We start from the raw sequence: 21,662 nt of genomic DNA on the forward strand, positions 1-21,662 counted from the left end.
CCTAGTTGGACAGCTTCCTCTATGGTATTAACCCCTTCATGTGTTAATGTGACTTAAGCATATTGCCTATGCGAGGCTGGTTATTGTTAAGTTGTGGGTGAACATATCAGACGACACAGCGATTCTTCAAACAGCTCTTGTTTATTCACAGGCCAGAACAGAACTGAACTGAAGGGTTCAGCCAGCCTGCTTATATAGAGCTCCACTACAACGCAACAGTAACCATTTTCTGTAACTATCCAATCACTGAACGTCACTTTCAATCACTTATTTGCATATGTGGACCTGAGTGGAAACTATCTACAGTATCCCCCTGCTGGCCCAGGGTGAGAACTTCAATACATAACAGTTATCCCACAGATTAAAAGCTGAAACAAGAAGGCACTTGCCAAATCTCTGTTCCACAAGGCTACTACGCCAATGACACTACAGTCTCTCTTTCTTGTTATCAAATGAGCCTCACCAACTCAGGGAACAAGCAGCTTCATAAAAATAAGTTACGTGGCCAAGATAGTGCCTGTACTGCCACCACTTTGCCATAGTAGCTAGAAGCTCTGTTTAAACTTTACATTTGTACCTAACTTTAAAGAAAACCTAAAGATCGGGTGGTACTGGCCACACACTGCCTCACTCTGAGGAAGGACTCTTCCGCTTGGTCCTCTCTCACAGTGAGGCCATGTGGAGAGGAAGAAGGCGAGCAAGCCACTGCTAGCACTGATGGTGTAGTGAAAAATAATTATTATTATTTTGGAGGAGGGGGAGACAGCAGAAGGAGGGGGAAGAGGTGGCCATGAGAGAGGGGGAAGAAGAGTCAGGGTTGCAGCTTCTTATTTATTTATTTCAACAATTTATATGCCACTTAAAACCATCGTTTCTAAGCTTTTCCCCCCAGCTGCAATTCAGTCCCGGCACCTCTCAGATGGGTGCCATTGCCATTACAGTGGTACCTCGGGTTAAGTACTTAATTCGTTCCGGAGGTCTGTTCTTAATCTGAAACTGTTCTTAAACTGAAGCACCACTTTAACTAATGGGGCCTCCTGCTGCTGCTGCACCGCCGGAGCACGATTTCTGTTCTCATCCTAAAGCAAAGTTCTTAACCCGAGGTACTATTTCTGGGTTAGCGGACTCTGTAACCTGAAGCATATGTAACCCGAAGCGTATGTAACCCGAGGTACCACTGTATAAGAGAACAAGGGAGGCGTTCATGGTGAGTTCCGGCACCTCTTTTTCTAGAAAAATAGCACTGTTTCTAAGCGTTGTCTACAAAAGAGATGTGACAGAGATACAATCAGTTAAAATTGACCATAAAATCAGGAAAGCTAACTTAAGGTGCCTGCAAAGCCATCACCAAGCACCTGACGTTTAACAGGGAGGCAGCCTAACTGATCTCAGCTGTGAGGGAGCACCAAAGACTTGGGTCCACGTTACTGAATGAGCTATGGGTCTTGCGCCAACCTTGGGGTGGTTCGCTCACTTTTTATGGGGCAGCCATACAATCTCACCACCGAATCATTGCCCTTGTGTTTACAAGAACCAAACAGTAACTTACTCACAGGGGCTGTTAGCCCCAATGCTACCCTTCAGTCTTTTTTCAAAGAGGCTATTTTATGTGTCTTTCCCAACATCACGTAAAATAGCCTCTTTGAAAAAAGACTGAAGGGTAGCATTGGGGCTACCCAATGTTGGGAAAGATGGAGGGTACAAGGAGAAGGGGACAACAGAGGACGAGATGGTTGGACCGTGTTCTCGAAGCTACCAGCATGAGTGTGACCAAACTGCGGGAGGCAGTGGAAGGCAGGAGTGCCTGGCATGCTCTGGTCCATGGGGTCACGAAGAGTCGGACACGACTAAACGACTAAACAACAACAACAAATTTTACGTGTGCAGCAATGTTTGGGGACACTGAGCCGGTTTCCTCAACACCATTTAGCCCTAGAGACTTTTTAACAAATTAGTCAATATGCACCTTTCTTTCTTTCTCCCTCCTCCTCCTATTTAGGTGAGAGAGGGAGAAAGAGAAAAAGGAAGAATTTTCATCAGGCAGCGGTGCAATCTTTCAGGAACATAATTGTTGGTTTAAGCCCTTCCCTTTTGCTGCTTTCAGCTGGTGACTCCATTTCTATTCTGCCGCCTGGTCTGCGCCTGCCTGCTGTGTCAAGGCTGTGGTTCTGGCAAGTGCCATTTTTAGCATCCCAGTTCCCCCCCTTCTCCTCCTTAAAAAAAAAAAGAATTTTAAATGGGTGCTGTTACACAAAAGTGAGATTGCAACAAATTAAAATTAAAAACACAGAGGAAAGGAAATGAAGGGAAAGGGTGAGAGAGCAACTTCTTGCAACAACTTACGGAACTAATCAGTGGATTCTTTGGGAGAAATGGGGAAGAAGGAAGCAGCTTGTTAAAACTGATTTTAATCCCAGGAGAGGGTGTGTGAGAGAGGAGAGGTGCGGTGGAGGCAGAATTGACACACAGCTTGTCATCTTCAGTGATACTGCCTCTGCTTATTCATTTGACTTGAAAGCGATAGAGGGATAGGCTGAATTAAACTCAAGCTCAAGGTCACTTGCTTCCCAAGTACAGTTTTCACTCACCCAGAGGGGCTTACACACACACACACACACACACACACACACAGAGAGAGAGAGAGAGAGAGAGAGAGAGAGAGAGAGAGAGAATTGTGTACCTCTCTAGCCTGCTGCAACCCTGACAAACACTAATGCTGCAGTAAATACTGCTGAATTAAATGGGATTCTGAGAATCCATTCTCTTCCCTTGCTCATATTTGCTGGAGAGAGACAGAAAGGAACTGCTGCCAACAGATAGGGAGAAAGAAGGAACACACACCCCTTTTTTATATTTTGGGGTGCAAATAAATCAATTTATTTATTTCAAAAGCTTTGTAACCAGCAATTACCCTTCAATAAACACATGCTAACATGCTAACTAAATAATTGCTTCCGAAAAAGGAGAAGGCATGGAGGAGGGGTGATTTTTTAAAAGCGGGTGCTCATGCTGGCTGCTCAGGTGAATTGTACTTTTTCTGTTTCCCAACCCACAGAGCAACAAGTTAACAGAACAAGCAGATTAGCACAATCCGCCCTGCAGTGTGGGAATTCCGCTTGTGGCGAACAGCCGAAGATTGGGTTAGTGTTGAGAGCCGCCTATCTGGAAGCAGCCAAAGATATCATTCAAAATGTGTGGAGCAGGAATGTGGCAGCTTCTCTGCAAACTCGGGTCACTGGCAAAACAGCTGTGTTATCGGTGATACATATTTTGAACATGATCATTCCTTACACCATCCTCACAAGTTCCCTCTCTACATTCCATAACTTCACATGATGAAGATGAGCTATGATGCTTTAAATGCACACATAAAAATGGAAACAAAACCAACTCCTTTTTTTGCAAGCACACTTGCCAGGAAGCCATGATTGGCTGTAGATTTTGAAGGGAGCCCTAAACATCTTTAGTGGAATATCTTTATAAGCACTGATTCTCTTTCTGGGTGGCGCTGTGGGTTAAACCACAGAGCCTAGGACTTGCTGATCAGAAGGTCAGCAGTTCGAATCCCCAAGATGGGGTGAGCTCCCGTTGCTCGGTCCCTGCTCCTGCCAACCTAGCAGTTCGAAAGCACGTCAGAGTGCAAGTAGATAAATAGGTACCACTCCGGCAGGAAGGTAAACGGCGTTTCCGTGCGCTGCTCTGGTTCGCCAGAAGCGGCTTAGTCATGCTGGCCACATGACCCGGAAGCTGTATGCCGGCTCCGTCGGCCAATAAAGCGAGATGAGCGCTGCAACCCCAGAGTCATCCGCAACTGGACCTAATGGTCAGGGGTCCCTTTACGTTTACCTAGCCTGCTACTTGCGTGGGGCACTCCATCTGTTGATAGCTGCTGACCAGGAATATCCATAGGAGTAAAACTTTCAAGGCTAATACAGTACTGTACTCCCTTTTTCGGGTCTTTAACAAATGATTGCAATTGCACTTGGATTTTGGTTTCTGCCAATATTCCCCTTATTTCCAGAACCCCAGTTTTTATACTTAAAGCATTCCAGTGTGTTTGATCACAAATACAAGCTGAATGTTCTGAAAGCAACACGAACAACAACAACTCAGACCAGTGAGACTGAGAGTTCCCATGGATCAACTGTCTTAGGTTCCTCATTTTGCAACTCCCCCTCCTTGTGAATCCTACTGTACCCATTTACTGTTTAACAGTGTTCCATTCCTCTATCCTCTCCATTATTTTGCAATTATTTTAGACCATCTGACCTAGCATAGGTGGCACTGTTTCAAACTATTAACTGCTGGTGCCAAATGAAATTGGTATTTATACTCATGCAACATTTTGCATAATCTGTGTGATCTGTTTTGTTCATAGTGCATTTGCAGAAATTGGTTTTCACTGGTCTCGAAATGTTGGGGATTTTCATTACATAGCCACTTGCCTGTCTGATTTATATAGGCTATGACCAGCTTTACTCCAGACATCCATCAGCTGATTTTTGCTTGCTTCTCTCTCTGTGTGTGTATGGATGTGTGCAAAAGAACAGTTTGCTGTGCTGGAGGAATCTTCACCAGGGTCTGGAGTGTGTTTTCTGTGACAGAATCCCCAAGTGGAGCAGGACTGAAAGCCCAGAATGCAAACACTGTTTCGTGTTAATGGATAGATAGATCAGTTCAGAAATTGTTCCCATGGGCCTGCCTTTAAAATGTCAGAGCTGCCTCTTTTGCTTAATGATTAGGCTGTCAGACGAAAGGAAAAAAGATAAGTAGCAAAGGGAACCTTTTATTAAACAGATTCCAGTTCTCACCGGAAGAGCATTACAGTACTATTGGATTCAGTTACAGATAGGTAGCCGTGTTGGTCTGCCATAGTCAAAATAAAAAAATTCCTTCCAGTAGCACCTTAAAGACCAACTAAGTTAGTTCTTGGTATAAGCTTTCGTGTGCATGCACACTTCTTCAGATATTAGTACTATTGGAGTTAACTTGCTGAGAGCTATGAGCCCCAGATCCCAGTGACAATACATGAAAGAAGAAGGGCTTCCCTGCAGAATGCACACTCCTATCTCTGAGGGGCAAGAGACTCCAGACCATGCACCCGGGGGTTAGTTTCCTTGGAATGAAGGGCAACGGAGACTGTGGTGTTTTTGTTGTTGTTGTTTAGTCGTTTAGTCGTGTCCGACTCTTCGTGACCCCATGGACCAGAGCACGCCAGGCACTCCTGTCTTCCACTGCCTCCCGCAGTTTGGTCAAACTCATGCTGGTAGCTTTGAGAACACTGTCCAACCATCTCGTCCTCTGTCGTCCCCTTCTCCTTGTGCCCTCCATCTTTCCCAACATCAGGGTCTTTTCCAGGGAGTCTTCTCCTTTCATGAGGTGGCCAAAGGATTGGAGCCTCAGCTTCTGGATCTGTCCTTTCAGAGAGCACTCAGGGCTGGTTTCCTTAAGAATGGCGAGGTTTGATCTTCTTGCAGTCCATGGGACTCTCAAGAGTCTCCTCCAGCACCATAATTCAAAAGCATCAATTCTTCGGCGATCAGCCTTCTTTATGGTCCAGCTTTCACTTCCATACATCACTACTGGGAAAACCATAGCTTTTACTATACGGACCTTTGTTGGCAAGGTGATGTCTCTACTTTTTACGATGCTGTCTAGGTTTGTCATTGCTTTTCTCCCAAGAAGCAGGAGTCTTTTAATTTCGTGGCTGCTGTCACCATCTGCAGTGATCATGGAGCCCAAGAAAGTAAAATCTCTCACTGCCTCCATTTCTTCCCCTTCTATTTGCCAGGAGGTGATGGGACCAGTGGCCATGATCTTCATTTTTTGTGGTGTTTTTAGGTTATACTTATTTACACATAGATAGAACCTGAGCATAGGCTGGAGGGGTTCACAGCATTAACACCCCGATAAATCTTGCGTCCTCCTTAGGTCCCTATTCTGCCACAATTAGTCATGCGTATCTGGGGGGAATTTTTGCTGCACTACAGTAAGGGATGTAAGAAGGCATTGGTTTCTAGCTTCATTGCATGCAGCGCTGTTTCCATTCCACTGCAGTTTGTTTCCCAACAAAATATACATTATTTGTCTTGTTGTCTGCTACGGTAAAACCTTACGTAATCAATTACACAATTAATTATGTTATCATTACATTATTCTACACGATTCAGTCAATGCAAAGAAATTGGGGGGGGGGAGGGAGGGACATCACCACTGACGTAAATTGCAGAGAGCAGCATTTTCTGCTCCCATTTTTGCTTGCATTGGAATTCTCCAGCTTCCCCAGCTACAGGGATAGTGGGCAATGAAAACAATGCAGTGATGCAAGACAGGTGGTGTCAGCCTGTTGCCTTGTCTCCCCTTTTCCCTGGCCCCAATAAGAGTGAGGGAAATGTAAAGGCTTCAGTTGCCACCAGTGACATCCCCACAGGGCCATATCTAATTGGCTATGTGGTGCCATGACATCATCGTGTTCACCAGGTTATGTCAGTTGGCTGGGATATGCAACTCGTAGCGTAGCTAGCAAACAATACAGAAGTCTGGGTTACACTGGAAGGAAGAGGGAAATGCATGTTGTTGTGCTTTGGGGGAACGGATGCCATTTCACAGACTAGCAATGTCACCATCTCCCCATTCCATGCTCAACAGATACGTCTATAAAAACAAAACAAAAACAGTTATAGCAGAAATGTCGCCCATTTCCGTGACTCTCATCTCACAGTGAAGAGAGCCTGTTGCCGTCTGCCTCTGGTGCTTCCTGCTGTTCAGGGAAGTGGCACTTATGAAACAATAAAAATGAAGAGTGCTTGTTGCTTCCACCTTAGCTTTTTTCAGGCCCACTGAAGGACTGCAGAAACAGCTTGGGACGAGCTCGCATTAGCAGCAGAGGGGGGGAAGGAGTTGCATTCTTGTGTCTCTTGACAACTGGGAGGGTGGTGGTGGTATTTGGGGGTCAGATGATAAAATAAGACCTACAAGAGTTTAGGGACGACTATTCTAGTGTTTTCTGGGGGAGCAGAAGCAGCCGTTCCTCTCAGCCGCATTGCTCTTCCATGCTCTCTGGCTGAAGTGACTTAGCTTGTAATTAACCTCAGAGCTGCTATGCTCTGTCATTGTCAAGCCCAGCTGTCAAGCCTCTTGTAAGGAAATTAACTTTTGACTGATCCCCGTGAAGTCTGGATTAGCACTTCTGTCTCAGCCGCACGCAGGAACCACTGGTTTTCTTCTGTGCTCTCAGATTTAGGAAGGCATATGCTGGGTGGCCAAGTCTAAAAGAGCTGCCGTGGACACCCACATCCAGTGGCAGTGGGTGTTAGCACGTTGAGGACTAGCTGCCTGGAATTCAGATTGGAGCACACTGTTCCCTGCTTGGGGCTGAAATGATCAACATCTGCTGTAATGGACTAGTGGCAGCTAGTCCATTACAGCAAGTAGAGCACTGCGCCACCACGCTTGACCTGCCCTCTGCCAGCTTCCGCTTGCCCACTTCCTTGCTTCTAACCAGTCTAAGGGGTAGAACTGGATCTCTCAGCAGTGGCGGACTTGGGTACTCTATAAAGTTCACAGATCCACAGCCATCCCCTCAGACTGGGCAACTTGTAGCCAAGGGAGGCTTCAGGCTTCTCTCTGTACCAACAAACTATTGCCCCTGTTTTAGCATCACAATGCTAAGAAGATGTTCTGTCAGTTCGATGAACCTAAACGGCTCAGCAGATCTAGCAAGCCGAAATATAAACACCCACTGTCTGTTATACAATGGCCCAAGGACCTTGCTGCCTTTGCTACTTTTTATTATTATTATGCTGTCTGATATTATGCTTTGTATTATGCTTTTATTATCAGGCTCTGTAAAATGTGTTCTTAATGTTGTACACCACCCTGGGATCTTTGGATAAAGGGCGGTATATCACTCAAAACAACAACAACAACATGGCGCCCTGTGCAAGGCAGCAATTTGCCCCCTCTCCAGCCCTTGAGCTACCTTCCCAAAGGTGGGTAAGGAGGCACCCAACTTTAGGAAGGAGCAGTCAGGCTCTAGCCAGGTCCTAGAGCCCTCCCTCCTCCTTTTCCCCAGAACTGGGGAAGCGCTAACTAGGCCTTGGGAAGGAGGCAGGAGGAGTCCAGGACCCTATCAGAACCCACATGCCTCCTTCCAAAAGCCAGGCACCTTGCTTTCTGGGCTTTGAGATGGCGCCCCCTTCTCAGCTCAGCGCCCAGTGTGTGCATACCACTCGCACAGCCCTAAATCTGCCCCTGCTCTCAGCCTCCTCAGTCTTAATGTTGCCCTTGTAAAACTCAAGAGGAAGAGTGGGAGGGCAAAAGCAGAATTTGTGTCTCTGCCTCCCATTGGCTTCTCATGCTATAAGGTGGTGTGTTTTGTTTTTTGGCTCTCCCTACCTTTTTGCCCTACCATCCCCACTGAGGACTAGTGTGATGGCCTGGGAATCTGATTCAGAGGCTGAACCTGAGGAATCCCAGCCTGCACAGGAGTCCCCACCTCCAGGGCCGGCTGAAACGGGGCAGGGGCTTGAATCGGAAGGGCCCTCACCTGTGCGGGATCCTCAGGAGCAGACACCAGCTGAATCTGCTCTGGCTCTGGAGGTGATTGAGGACCCATTGCCTGCGGGTGCTCCTCTCCCAGCCCTGTCAGGGAAGGTGAGGTTATCTCTGGGTCCAGTAACCCTCCAGCCTCTCCTGAGCTTCAGAGGCTCAGGGCAGAGAGGCGGAGGGAACTAAGTTCTCTCAGGAGGAGTGCTCGCCTTAAGGCCAGGAGAGGCGAGTCACCTGTGGGCCGGGACCGCCCTAGGCCTCAGAGGAGATAAAGGCCAGTCAGCCCAGTCCCAGGTTGCGGGAGCAACATCATTGGTATTCTGTTCCTGCCGGCACCCTGACCTGCTCTCCTGAGTTCCTGACCACGCCCGACTCCTTGCTTTGGACCGCGCTTCGCCCCTGACAGACAGCCTCCTTACCCTCGACCTAGGACCGGACTTAGACCACGCTGCATGGTAACCCTCCCAGGACCAGCACAACTAGACTTCACTGCCTACTTTCCATTCCTTACATTCATTTGGCCCTGAATCCCCCATCATTTCCTGCTTGGCAGGGGGTTGGACTCGATGGCCCTTGTGGTCTCTTCCAACTCTATGATTCTATGATCCTAACCTCCTTCCTTCCTTCCTTCCCACCCACAGCCCAAGATACCATATATGCGCTCACACATAGAAAAGTAGATCTACATTTGCCTCTCTTGTTCTGCTTCCTCCTGCTGCTCCAAAACCCTCATTATCCATGTCCCTGTCTCTTCTGGATATGTTTGGCAACCTGCCCATTGTTTTCCCTTTGCCACTGGAACGAGCTGCTGCCTCTGAACAGCCCTCGCCACTCGCTGTTTTGTCTCCGGTGGGCTGCAAAAGCAAGGAAACAACCTTGCAAGCCGCAGAGCAATAAACTGCCGAACGGGGTCTGGTAGCGTTATGAAACACGGACCAGACGGACTGAAGGTCCGGCTGTCTAATTAAACCTTGGCTGCCAACAACACAGGGTCTTTCCCCTGCCAATAACACTACTTTATAACAGTGGAGCGGGCAATCACAGGCAGAGGGTCGAGCGGAGACAATTATATTCCGCATGCTAGCAGAGCAAGGGTTTTAAAAATAGACATGAAGGCCTCCTCTGGTCTGGCAAAGAAAAAGAGGAAGGAGAGAGAGAGATTCACGATTTGAATGATGAACCTGTTGCTCCTCTTTCACAGCCAGAAGCATCTCAAAGAAAAGCAGGCCAGCATCGGATCTGGGAAGAGCTTGCCGCACCGTACCTGGGAGGGGAGAATCTCACCTGCCTGTGTTCAGCAAATCCATAAAAGAAGAGGCACACATGCCTTAACTGTCGGTGACTCCCCTGATAGGAAGCATTTTTTTAAAAAAAAAATTGCAGCTATTCTTTTGCTGGGTATGACTGGATTTGACACTGTTTGACCTAGCATACCTCCTCCTCCTTTCTTTTTCTCTGTGCTACTTTCTCTGTGCTCTCTTCCACTGCTGCAGTCCCATTTACACGCGCAAACGTGGCGGGCTGGCCTAGTGATGATTTGGAGCATGAAAGTGTGCAGGATAAACAGCCTTAAGAAAGCAGATGGAAGGCGTCTGACGGCCACCTGCTCCACATTTGAACAGAATATGAACAGCGCTTCCTGGGTTGTCTTCTGAACCCTGATGGTTGAAGTCAGGCTCCGCAGAAAGTGTTGGTAACTGAACTGCCTTATTTGCAAGGTTCGTAACTCAGGGCTGCTCAGAAGCAGGAGTTCAGAGTCTGAATACTTGGGCCATACTCAAGGGGAAAGTTCACCATTAATTCACTGTACCCAAATGCAACATACAGAAAGGAAACAGGAGTATTGTGTCACTGCTGGCAATGGCTAAGGCCATGATGGCAGTCAGTTAAATCAAAGTCCTTCCACGTTTGGGGGGGGGGGTTAAACGCCATAGTGTGTCTTATATTGTGTCTATGGCAGTGCAGTCTACCGTATTTTTCGCCCCATAAGACGCACTTTTTCCCCTCCAAAAATGAAGGGGAAATGTGCCTGCGTCTTATGGGGCGAATGCAGGCTTTCGCTGAAGCCTGGAGAGTGAGGGGGGTCGGTGCGTACCGACCCCTCTCGCTCTCCAGGCTTCAGGAAGCTCTGCACAACCCTCGGGAGACCGGCTCCGAGGGTTGCGCAGAGCTGCCTGCAATCCCGGGACCAGCGCAGCTCTGCCCGGCCACCGGGAGCCTGGGGAGAAGCTCCGCCCCGCTCCCGGTGGCCCTGCAGAGCTGCCTGCGCTCCTGGGACCAGCGCAGCTCTGCCCGGCCACCGGGAGCCGGGGGAGAAGCTCCGCCCCGCTCCCGGTGGCCGTGCACAGCTGCCTGCGCTCCTGGGACCAGCGCAGCTCTGCCCGGCCACCGGGAACCGGGGGAGAAGCTCCGCCCCGCTCCCGGTGGCCGTGCACAGCTGCCTGCGCTCCTGGGACCAGCGCAGCTCTGCCCGGCCACCGGGAGCCGGGGGAGAAGCTCCGCCCCGCTCCCGGTGGCCCAGCAGAGCTGCCTGCGCTCCTGGGACCAGCGCAGCTCTGCCCGGCCACCGGGAGCCGGGGGAGAAGCTCCGCCCCGCTCCCGGTGGCCCTGCAGAGCTGCCTGCGCTCCTGGGACCAGCGCAGCTCTGCCCGGCCACCGGGAGCCGGGGGAGAAGCTCCGCCCCGCTCCCGGTGGCCCTGCAGAGCTGCCTGCGCTCCTGGGACCAGCGCAGCTCTGCCCGGCCACCGGGAGCCGGGGGAGAAGCTCCGCCCCGCTCCCGGTGGCCCTGCAGAGCTGCCTGCGCTCCTGGGACCAGCGCAGCTCTGCCCGGCCACCGGGAGCCGGGGGAGAAGCTCCGCCCCGCTCCCGGTGGCCCTGCAGAGCTGCCTGCGCTCCTGGGACCAGCGCAGCTCTGCCCGGCCACCGGGAGCCGGGGGAGAAGCTCCGCCCCGCTCCCGGTGGCCCTGCAGAGCTGCCTGCGCTCCTGGGACCAGCGCAGCTCTGCGCCGCCATCCCGAGCGGTGCGCTAAGTCCCGCCCCGCTCGGGATGGCGGCAGAGATCTGCCTGCCGCCGCGGGACCGCAGGCAGGTCTACGCCGCCATCCCCAGCGGTGCGCTAAGTCCCGCCCCGCTCGGGATGGCGGCAGAGGTCTGCCTGCCGTCGCGGGACCGCAGGCAGGTCTACGCCGCCATCCCCAGCGGTGCGCTAAGTCCCGCCCCGCTCGGGATGGCGGCAGAGATCTGCCTGCCGTCGCGGGACCGCAGGCAGGTCTACGCCGCCATCCCGAGCGGTGCGCTAAGTCCCGCCCCGCTCGGGATGGCGGCAGAGATCTGCCTGCCGTCGCGGGACCGCAGGCAGGTCTACGCCGCCATCCCGAGCGGTGCGCTAAGTCCCGCCCCGCTCGGGATGGCGGCAGAGATCTGCCTGCCGTCGCGGGACCGCAGGCAGGTCTACGCCGCCATCCCGAGCGGTGCGCTAAGTCCCGCCCCGCTCGGGATGGCGGCAGAGATCTGCCTGCCGTCGCGGGACTGCAGGCAGGTCTACGCCGCCATCACGAGCGGGGCGCTAAGTCCCGCCCCGCTCGGGATGGCGGCACAGAGCTGCCTGCCATCGCGGGACTGGTGCACTTCTCCCCATCGCCAGCCCCACAAGCTCGGGGGACAGCGGGGAGGCAGAGCGTGCCTTCCCACTGTTCCCCGACCTGGTTCTTCCAGCCCCGCACCTGGGGGGGAAATAATTTTTTTTTTCTTTATTTCCCCCCCAAAAAACTAGGTGCGTCTTATGGGCCGGAGCGTCTTATGGGGCGCAAAATACGGTAATAAAGATGTTGCTTATTCTCCTTTCGATGGCTCTGCCAGGGGGTCCTGGTGCCTTTGCAGGGTGGGTGTCCAAGCGGGCATCATCCCCATTGGTTAGTTCCTACATCACAAGTGCACTTTTGACCATGTGCAGATCTCAGATGCTTAGGTGGGCAAGAGGCAAGGATATGGGTCTGTCTTTCATCCTTCCAAGCCAGGAAGGAAGACGAGCAGCCACACACACCTACAAGAAAGGAGGCAGATCAGGCTACCCAGGTTTTTCCTTTTGTGTTCTCTGCCGAGGCTCATCCTCCACTAGCTCCATTATTATTAATTATATTATTATTATTATTATTATGTTGTTGTTGTTGGTGGTGGTGGTGGTGGTGGTGGTGGTGGTGAACATATCAGACGACACAGCAATTCTTCAAACAGCTCTTGGTTATTCACAGGCCGGAACAGAACTGAACTGAAGGGTTCAGCCAGCCTGCTTATCTAGAGCTCCACTACAATGCAATAGTAACAACTTTCTGTAACTATCCAATCACTGAATGTCACTTTCAATTCCTTATTTGCATATGTGAACCTGAGTGAAAACTATCTACAGTATCCTCCCAATGGCCCAGGGTGAGAACCTCAGTACATAGCAATTATTATTATTATTAATTGAATTTATACACCGCCCTATACACGGAGGTCTCAGGGCGGTTGACAAACAAGACCACAACGAATAAAATCAAACCAAAAGCAATAACCCAATAACACCCCCCCCCAAAGAACCAGGTTCTAAAAGGGTGCTGGATGTCAATAAGATCAACCAAAGGCCTGGCTAAAAAGGAAGATTTCAGCCTGGCACCTAAAGATATACAATGAAGGTGCCAGGCGAACTTTCCTGGGGAGAGCATTTCACAGATGGGGAGCCACTGCAGAGAAGGCCCCGTTCTCGTGTTGCCACCTTCCAGACCTTTCGAGGAGGAGACACACGAAGGAGGGCCTCAGAATATGATCTCAGGGTCCGGGTAGGTTCATATGGGAAGAGGCGGTCCTTGAGGTATGGCGGTCCTGAGCCGTTTAAGGCTTTATAGGTCAAAACCAGCTCCATACCTTCCTCCTGTTGCTATTACCACAAAAAACCCCACTTTCCCCCCATTTTCTTGGAGCCAATTAAAAAAAAAAAATTTTTAGAGGGTGGGGTGCACAGATCAATCATTCCGGAGGTACGTTTGCAGAATTCTGCCTGACAGAGAGCAAAAGAGTCCCACTCTGTTTTTCCTGGTTTGTTGTTTTTTTTAAGTCAAATCCATTCCAAGTAAAATTTAAAAATGAAATACCCCTTCTGCAAAGGGCACCCCAAAATCTTTCTTTTGTGGAATTTTTCTTTTTAATAAAAAAAATAAGTTGTAGTTTCATCGTTGTAGATCCTGCAGATGGGTTGGATTAAACCATCTCAGAGGGATCGTCCTACTTTCAGTTGTACAGTTTCTGCCTTCGTGTCATGAGAAACTGTCCACTCTCATTGGCAAAAGATAATAATAATAATAATAATAATAATAATAATAATAATAATAATAATAATAATTATAATTATAATTTATACCCCGCCCATCTGGCTGAGTTTCCCCAGCCACTCTGGGCGGCTCCCAATCGAGTGTTAAAAACAGTACAGCATTAAATATTAAAAACTTCCCTAAACAGATTCCTGCACTGAAGGAGTTTGGACCCTCGTGATCCCTTCCAGTTCTAAAATTCTATGAGATGAAGAAAGAGAAACGGGCTTTTGTGGGCTCCATACTGATGCCAGCACTCCTGTTCAAGATGGTTGTTCTGCCAGCCCTTATTTACAAGGGTTTACATACAGTTCCCTCACAGGGTTCCTAGAATAAGCCTGCACAGGATTTCTCCTAGTTGATAAAGGGAGAAAGAGATGGGAGTCTGGAGACCTGATTGCACCTAAGGAACTGTGCACAGTTAATTCATAGTATCTGACTGCAACAAACTGCCCTTTGGCATAGAGTAAAAGTAAAGGGACCCCTGACCGTTAGGTCCAGTCATGACTGACTCTGGGGTTGCGGCGCTCATCTCGCTTTATTGGCCAAGGGAGCCGGCGTACAGCTTCCGGGTCATGTGGCCAGTATGACTAAGCCACTTCTGGCAAACCAGAGCAGCGCATGGAAATGCCGTTTACCTTCCCACTGGAGCGGTACCTATTTATCTACTTGCACTTTGACGTGCTTTCAAACTGCTAGGTTGGCAGGAGCAGGGACCAAACAACGAGAGCTCACCCCATTGCGGGGATTCGAACCGCTGACCTTCTGATCAGCAAGTCCTAGGCTCTGTGGTTTAACCCACAGTGCCACCCGCGTCCCTTTTGGCATAGAGTAGGACCCACTATACCAGCAAGGTATTAGGAACCTGAAATTCTGACTTCCTCCTCACTTTTTGCCTATCCACACATTAGTTCATCCCATTGTCCTTTGTACAGCAGAACTTCTCTGAGGAAATGCAACAATCCATCATCTGCCTGGGGTCATTGGACAGGCATGCGGCGGTGTCACCTTGGATGATGGCAGGAAATCGTGCTAGAAGGAATCCATATTGCTTGCCACAGTAGAAAGCAGATAATAATGATATACAGTGGTGCCTCGCAAGACGAAAATAATCTGTTCCGCGAGTCTCTTCGTCTAGCGGTTTTTTCGTCTTGCGAAGCAACCCTATTAGCGGCTTAACGGATTAGCGCTATTAGCGGTTTAGCGGCTATTAAAGGCTTAGCAGCTTAGCGGCTAAAAGGCTATTAGCGGCTTAGCGGCTTAGAAAAAGGGGGGGAGCGAAAAAAATCGCAAGACTTGCAAGACGTTTTCGTCTTGCGAAGCAAGCCCATAGGGAAATTCGTCTTGCGAAGCGCATCGTCTTGCGGGGCACCACTGTAATAAAAATAATTTATTATTTATATCCCGCCCACCTGGCTGGGTTTCCCCAGCCACCCTGGGCAGCTCCCAATAGAATCTTAGAAACACAATCAAACCTTAAAAACTTCCCTAAACAGGGTTGCCTTCAGTTGTTTTCTAAAAGTCAGACAGTGGTTTATTTCCTTCACATCTGGTGGGAGGGCGTTCCACAGGGCGGGTGCCACTACTGAGAAGGCCCTCTGCCTGGTTCCCTGTAATCTCGCTTCTTGCAGGGAGGGAACCGCCAGAAGGCCCTCAGTGCTGGACCTCAGTGTCCGGGCAGAAGGATGGGGGTGGAGACCCATCTGCTTCATCCAACCAAGTCTCTGTTACACATGCCAGGTGAAGAACACACAGGGATGTCAGGAGAAGCAACCTTTAAATCTGACTTTGGTATAATCAGATGACTTGGGGTCACAAGGCAGAAGTAGCAGGTCCAGCCACTTGGCTGGCAAATAAATGCATAAATAAAATAGTTGCTTACTGTCTTTCCTGTAGTAGAGGATCTCCAGCTTACACTCATCGGTTCCCAGCAATGCCTGCCCCAGCTGCGCAATGGAGTTGTGCGTTGTGTCCGGCCCGGTGAGGAAGTCGCAGGTGCAGGGGCGCTGCATCACCTCCACCCGGGAGTAGCCAAACATCTCGCAGAAACCATCGTTGCAGTAAATGATGGCACAGTTCTCCATCTGAGCATTGGCAATAAGGAACTTGCGGTCTTGGGGTAGAAATAAGAGAGACATGCCAAGGGTTACTGTTATGTACTAAGCTTGGGTCCTAGAACAATAGGCAAGTAGGATCCTAGAATGCAACAACTGATTGGCTTGCAGGAAAAGACCAATCAGGCTCCAGGAGGAAGTTAATCAGCCTATTAGGCTGGTAGGATCCTAGAATGCAACAACTGATTGGCCTGCAGGAAAAGACCAATCAGGCTCCAGGAGGGAAGCAGAATCAGCCAATTAGACGGGACTCATTGTGTAAATAATGTATATTTACATTATTACATTACATTATGAGGTTTGGGGGGGAATTCAATCACTGTTTTACAAGCTGCAATAAAAAGCATGAAATCACTACAGGACTCCGAGTATATTTCAGTTACCATGAAGCCATCGACTGGGCAATGCAAAAGATGGATCTAGAGGCTGCTGGTGCCAATTCAGAGCATGGAAGTTTCTCTTTTATTTTCTTAAGTATTTATTACATTTATCGGTCACTTTCTCTTGCCCAGGACAAAACAAAGCGACACATGCAAACAAACAAAAACCAAAAACTCCACATATATAAAATAAAATGAAGGGGGAAATAAATACATTAAAAACATCGCACCTAAAAGGCCAGAGTTAATTAAGTGTCCAAGGCCTAGTTATAGAGGAAAGCTTTTTGCCTGGTGCCTAAAGATATATATTAGTGGTTCAGGCGAGTCTCCCTCTGGAGAGCAGTCCAAAAATTGGGAGCCACCTCAGAAAAGGCCTGTTCTCATGTTGTCCCCCTCTGGGCCTGTAATGGAGGAGACACACAAAGAGGCACGTAAAGAAGGGCCTCAGGTGGTGATTCCCTTCCAACTCTATGATTCTCTGGTCCCTTCCAACTCTATGATTCTATGACAGACAACAGAGAGGCAAGTTGCACACAGGAAGCAGATTATGTAGAGCTTGACCCACAGACAGGTTTCCTCATGATTTTCTGAACTTAAGGCAAGAATGGTAGCAATAAGAACCAGCCATCTCTTTCCTGTGCCCCTCTTCTCATTATATTACTCAGAATTACCTGCTTTGGTGGTAGATGCATGTGAATGGGGGGGGGGAGTGTTCCTCACATGTTAAAAGTTTTTGTGTGTTTGTTTAGTGTTGTTTTGGTTGCAATGGTAGGGAGTACTCCAAAAAAATAAATTCAAAATGGCATGTGGTATATGGCTTTCTTTCTAAATAAGATGTATTTCTAAAGAAGTTGTCAATCCTTTCAGTGAGGCAATGGCATAAGGTAAAGGTAAAGGTACCCTTGACCGTTAGGTCCAATCGCAGACGACTCTGGAGTTGCGCACTCATCTCACTCTATAGGCCGAGGGAGCCGGCGTTTGTTTTTCCGGGTCATGTGGCCAGCATGACTAAGCCGCTTCTGGGTGAACCAGAGCAGCGCACGGAAACACCGTTTACCTTCCCACCGGAGCGGTACCTATTTATCTGCTTGCACTTTTGACATGCTTTTGAACTGCTAGGTTGGCAGGAGCTGGGACCGAACAACGGGAGCTCACCCTGTTGCGGGGATTCGAACTGCCAACCTTCTGATCGGCAAGCCCTAGGCTCTGTGGTTTAGACCACAGCGCCACCCGTGTCCCGTAAAAGAAGATGTCAATCCTTTTAGTGAGGCAATGGGATACCATGCAACAAATCAGCTCAGCATCAAATCAACGCCTGCATCTAGCTTTTAACTCACAGTGAGTCTCATTTTTACGAGGCTGCTCTACCAACTGAGCTATCCCAGCTGAGAAGAAGCTTGCAGATGACCAATGCCATGCGGAGAGAAGCCAGGGATACATGAGCAGAATATCTCTTTCTGCAGGGAACAGGGGTACATAGACTCTCTTTCTCATGAGTAGCTGACACGCACGCACACACACACACACACCGGTACAGGTAACTTAAGTATAGCATAACATAATGTAAACTCCACAGATTTACCGTGGGTGATAATTGCCTAATAAGCAATTTAATACTGGAGACATGGGCATATTTATATACTTCACAGATTTATACCCCACTTGACAGGCACACCCAGATCAAAGCGCTTTATGATAATATAAAACAAGAAAGCCAAGCACAATTTACAACAGTAGAACAAATCATACAAAAAGTAAAAATGCTAAAGCAGATTAAAACTATCACAACTCTCTAAGCATCTGTCAAAACAAGAATGTTTTTAGCGCCCGAGCAAACACTCTGAAGGTGATCTTGAGATGTAGAAAGAAACCAGGAATGGTGACAAAGGAGAGGCACATCCGCCAGCCCAAAGAATCGTGGGAATTGTAGTTCACCCCATCAGAGCTACAGTTCCCAGGATTGTAGGGGTGCCTGTTTGCTTTAAATGCCTGGTGTGTGTGTGTGTGTGTGCAGCCAAAGTGTTGTAGCAATGGGCTACGTTATCCTCATGGACAATTATTCATAAGGATCAGCTAAGGAGATGTCAGGGAAGCGGGTGGCGCTGTGGGTTAAACCACAGAGCCTAGGACTTGCCAATCAGAAGGTTGGCGGTTCGAATCCCCGCAACGGGGTGAGCTCCCGTTGCTCGGTCCCTGCTCCTGCCAACCTAGCAGTTCGAAAGCACGTCAAAGTGCAAGTAGATAAATAGGTACCGCTCTGGCAGGAAGGTAAACGGCATTTCCGTGCGCTGCTCTGGTTTGCCAGAAGCGGCTTAGTCATGCTGGCCACATGACCCGGAAGCTGTACGCCGGCTCCCTCGCCCAATAAAGCGAGATGAGCACCACAACCCCAGAGTCGGCCATGACTGGACCTAATGGTCAGGGGTCCCTTTACCATTACCTAAGGAGATGTCAAGTGAAGTAAACATGTGACTGTCTGGTACACCAATCTGTAGTGGGCCAAGGTATGTATGTATGTATGTATGTATGTATGTGTATGTATGTATGTATGTATGTATGTATTTCCCGCCCATCTGGCTGGGTTTCCCCAGCCACTCTGGGCAGCTCCCAACAGAATATTAAAACACGATAAAACACCATACATTAAAAACCTCCCTAAACACTGAAACCAAAGACAATTCTTTCAGGCTAAACAAGGGTAGCTCTGCTGCAGAAGCTGACAAAAGACTTCAAATAAATGGAAGAACACCCAAAAGGCTAGATCTCTTAATATTGTTCTAAGACACAGCCTTGCCTTGGGAACTGGGAAAAGAAATAGTTTTTAACATTTGTATTGCTGAAGTGAAATTTAGCTCTCCACTGTGACCATGTGTTTTTCATCATCATTGTGTTTCATGCCTTGAATAACCTTGTCATTCTGATCTTTACAGGAAAAGCTGCTTTTCTGTTTCCTGCTCGTTTTGCTTTTAAGGTACAGCCAGGTCTCAACAAAGAGGCAACATTTTATTTTAGGTACAATCTATGACTTTGCTTTAGATTATTAGGTCATGGAACTTGCCAGAGGAGAGGCAACCCTAGACTTAATCCTAAACGATGCCCTAAACCTGGTGGGACACGTCAGTGTTGCCAAACCAAATCAGAACAGTGACCACGGTGCTATGAAATGCAACACATACATCAATAGATTGTTACTTAGGTCACATCAGATTTCTAGGTAACAAAAATAAGAATCCTAGCTTCTAAAGAATGAAGGGATCAGCTTATGCAGGGAGACATGTGTTCCCCCAGGCTGTTTTGGGGAAGTCCCTTCCCACCCACCTGACGTCATACATGATGTCAGATGTGGAGCAGGTAAGGATGTGGCTTCAAAGGAATTACCAGGAGTTTATTTTTTATTTTTTATAAAATATTTATAAAGATTTTCAAAATATTACAAAATAAAAATAGAAAAAATAAAAATACAAAATAAAAATAATTAAAAACAACTCAATCTTTCCATTACTTATTTTTCATTAGCTTGTTTCCCGGACCTTCTCATGCCTCCCTTTTTTGTATTCCAATTCAGTTTGTTGGTTCAGCAAATCCTTCCCCTCTTTGTTTATCCAAATCTTTAATCTTAAAATATTATAACATTAAATCTTTACCTATTAATAATCCATTTTTCATATTCCCTTATAGTATTGCAGCTAAAAACCCCTTTGTTTCTATCCAACATCATTCTAACATTCATTAATTTTACAATATTTCTGTAAATAGTATTTAAATTTCTTCCAATCTTCTTCCACCGACTCTTCTCCCTGGTCTCGGATTCTGCCAGTCATTTCCGCCAGTTCCATATAGTCAATCACCTTCATCTGCCATTCTTCCAGAGTGGGTAGATCTTGTGTCTTCCAATACTTTGCGATGAGTATTCTTGCTGCTGTTGTGGCATACATAAAAAAAGTTCTATCCTTCTTTGGCACCAATTGGCCAACTATGCCCAGGAGAAAGGCCTCTGGTTTCTTCAAGAAGGTATATTTAAATACTTTTATCAATTCATTATAGATCATCTCCCAGAAAGCCTTAATCTTTGGGCACGTCCACCAAAGGTGAAAGAATGTACCTTCAGTGGAATTACCAGGAGTTTAACAGGCGCTCCCAGTTGCTCTTTTACTGGAACCAGGTGCACTCGCAAATGCCCATCAGCTGACAGGTGGTAAGGATGCATCTTGCTAAAGAAGGAGGAAGCAGTTTGCATTTGATGGAAACTTCTTCTTGCTCCCAGGCCTGCTGCTTGAAGCCGCCTCCTGCAGATCCTTTCAAGCTCTGATTTGGGGGGCCCTGAATTTTGAACTGTTTTGAGTGCCCCTTCACAGCCAGCAATGAGACTGTTATCAATGGGGTTGTTCCATGACAGATCACTGCAAATTTTACGCAAGTTTGAGTTTTGGGGTATCCACTTAAGTACTTTCGTGAACTTACTGTTATTCCTCTAGGGTCCTGAGCTCTGATAAAAGGGGGGGGGGGGTTGGCATTAGCCACAGCAGAGCAGCCAACATACCGCAACACACTGGCGGATGTAGGTGGCGGCGGGGGGAGCGGGCCACCCTGGGTGCCATCTGGGGGGGTGACATCACAGCTGCCCCCAGGATGCGAGCCGCCCGCCGCACCCCCTGTGACATGCACCACGCCCCCTGTGGGCGGCATGCCCCCTAGGACATGCACCAGCCACAACCCCGCGTGTTCGCCGCTCTGGGTGCTGGAGCATGTAGCTCTGTCACTGCCGCAACACTCAACCTTTACAGCATGAGAGCCAGTGTGGTGTAGCGGTTAAGAGCGGTAGACTCGTAATCTGGGGAACCGGGTTCGCGTCTCCGCTCCTCCACATGCAGCTGCTGGGTGACCTTAGGCCAGTCACACTTCTCTGAAGTCTCTCAGCCCCACTCACCTCACAGAGTGTTTGTTGTGGGGAAGGAAGGGAAAGGAGAATGTTAGCTGCTTTGAGACTCCTTCGGGTAGTGATAAAGTGGGATATCAAATCCAAACTCTTCTTCTTCTTCATCTGACTCTCAAACTTTGGGATTGTTGAAATATATCCAACAAAAAATTAATAAATTTTGCCTCATGTGACTCAGATTGGGTCTCCTAGACCCAAATATTTTAAGCAATGTGGAATGAAGTCACTTCTAGGCCCCCTCTGGGATTAGGGGCTTTATTCATTTCATAGTAGATCTGCCCCTGGGTGGATCTTGCAAGTCTTCCCTTGCTTCCTGTTTCAGCCTCTGAATTTTCTC

General features: G+C 48.5%; 1 protein-coding gene across 4 annotated transcripts in view; it reads right to left on the minus strand.

Moving 5' to 3' along the window:
• Window positions 1–21,662, minus strand: part of KCNH6 (potassium voltage-gated channel subfamily H member 6) — a 133,396-nt gene that overhangs the window by 97,439 nt on the left and 14,295 nt on the right. For 2 of the 4 annotated variants that reach the window (XM_081166114.1, XM_081166118.1), the window contains exon 2: window positions 15,778–16,008. In XM_081166114.1, coding sequence (XP_081022240.1) covers window positions 15,778–16,008 — 231 coding nt within the window. Of the gene's footprint in view, window positions 1–15,777; window positions 16,009–16,619; window positions 16,808–21,662 lie in introns of those variants that run through there. The other 2 variants (XM_081166115.1, XM_081166116.1) reach the window with 2 other exon arrangements.

The sequence above is a fragment of the Podarcis bocagei genome (assembly GCF_964188305.1).
Source record: "Podarcis bocagei genome assembly, chromosome: 13".
NCBI classification, from domain to species: domain Eukaryota; kingdom Metazoa; phylum Chordata; class Lepidosauria; order Squamata; family Lacertidae; genus Podarcis; species Podarcis bocagei.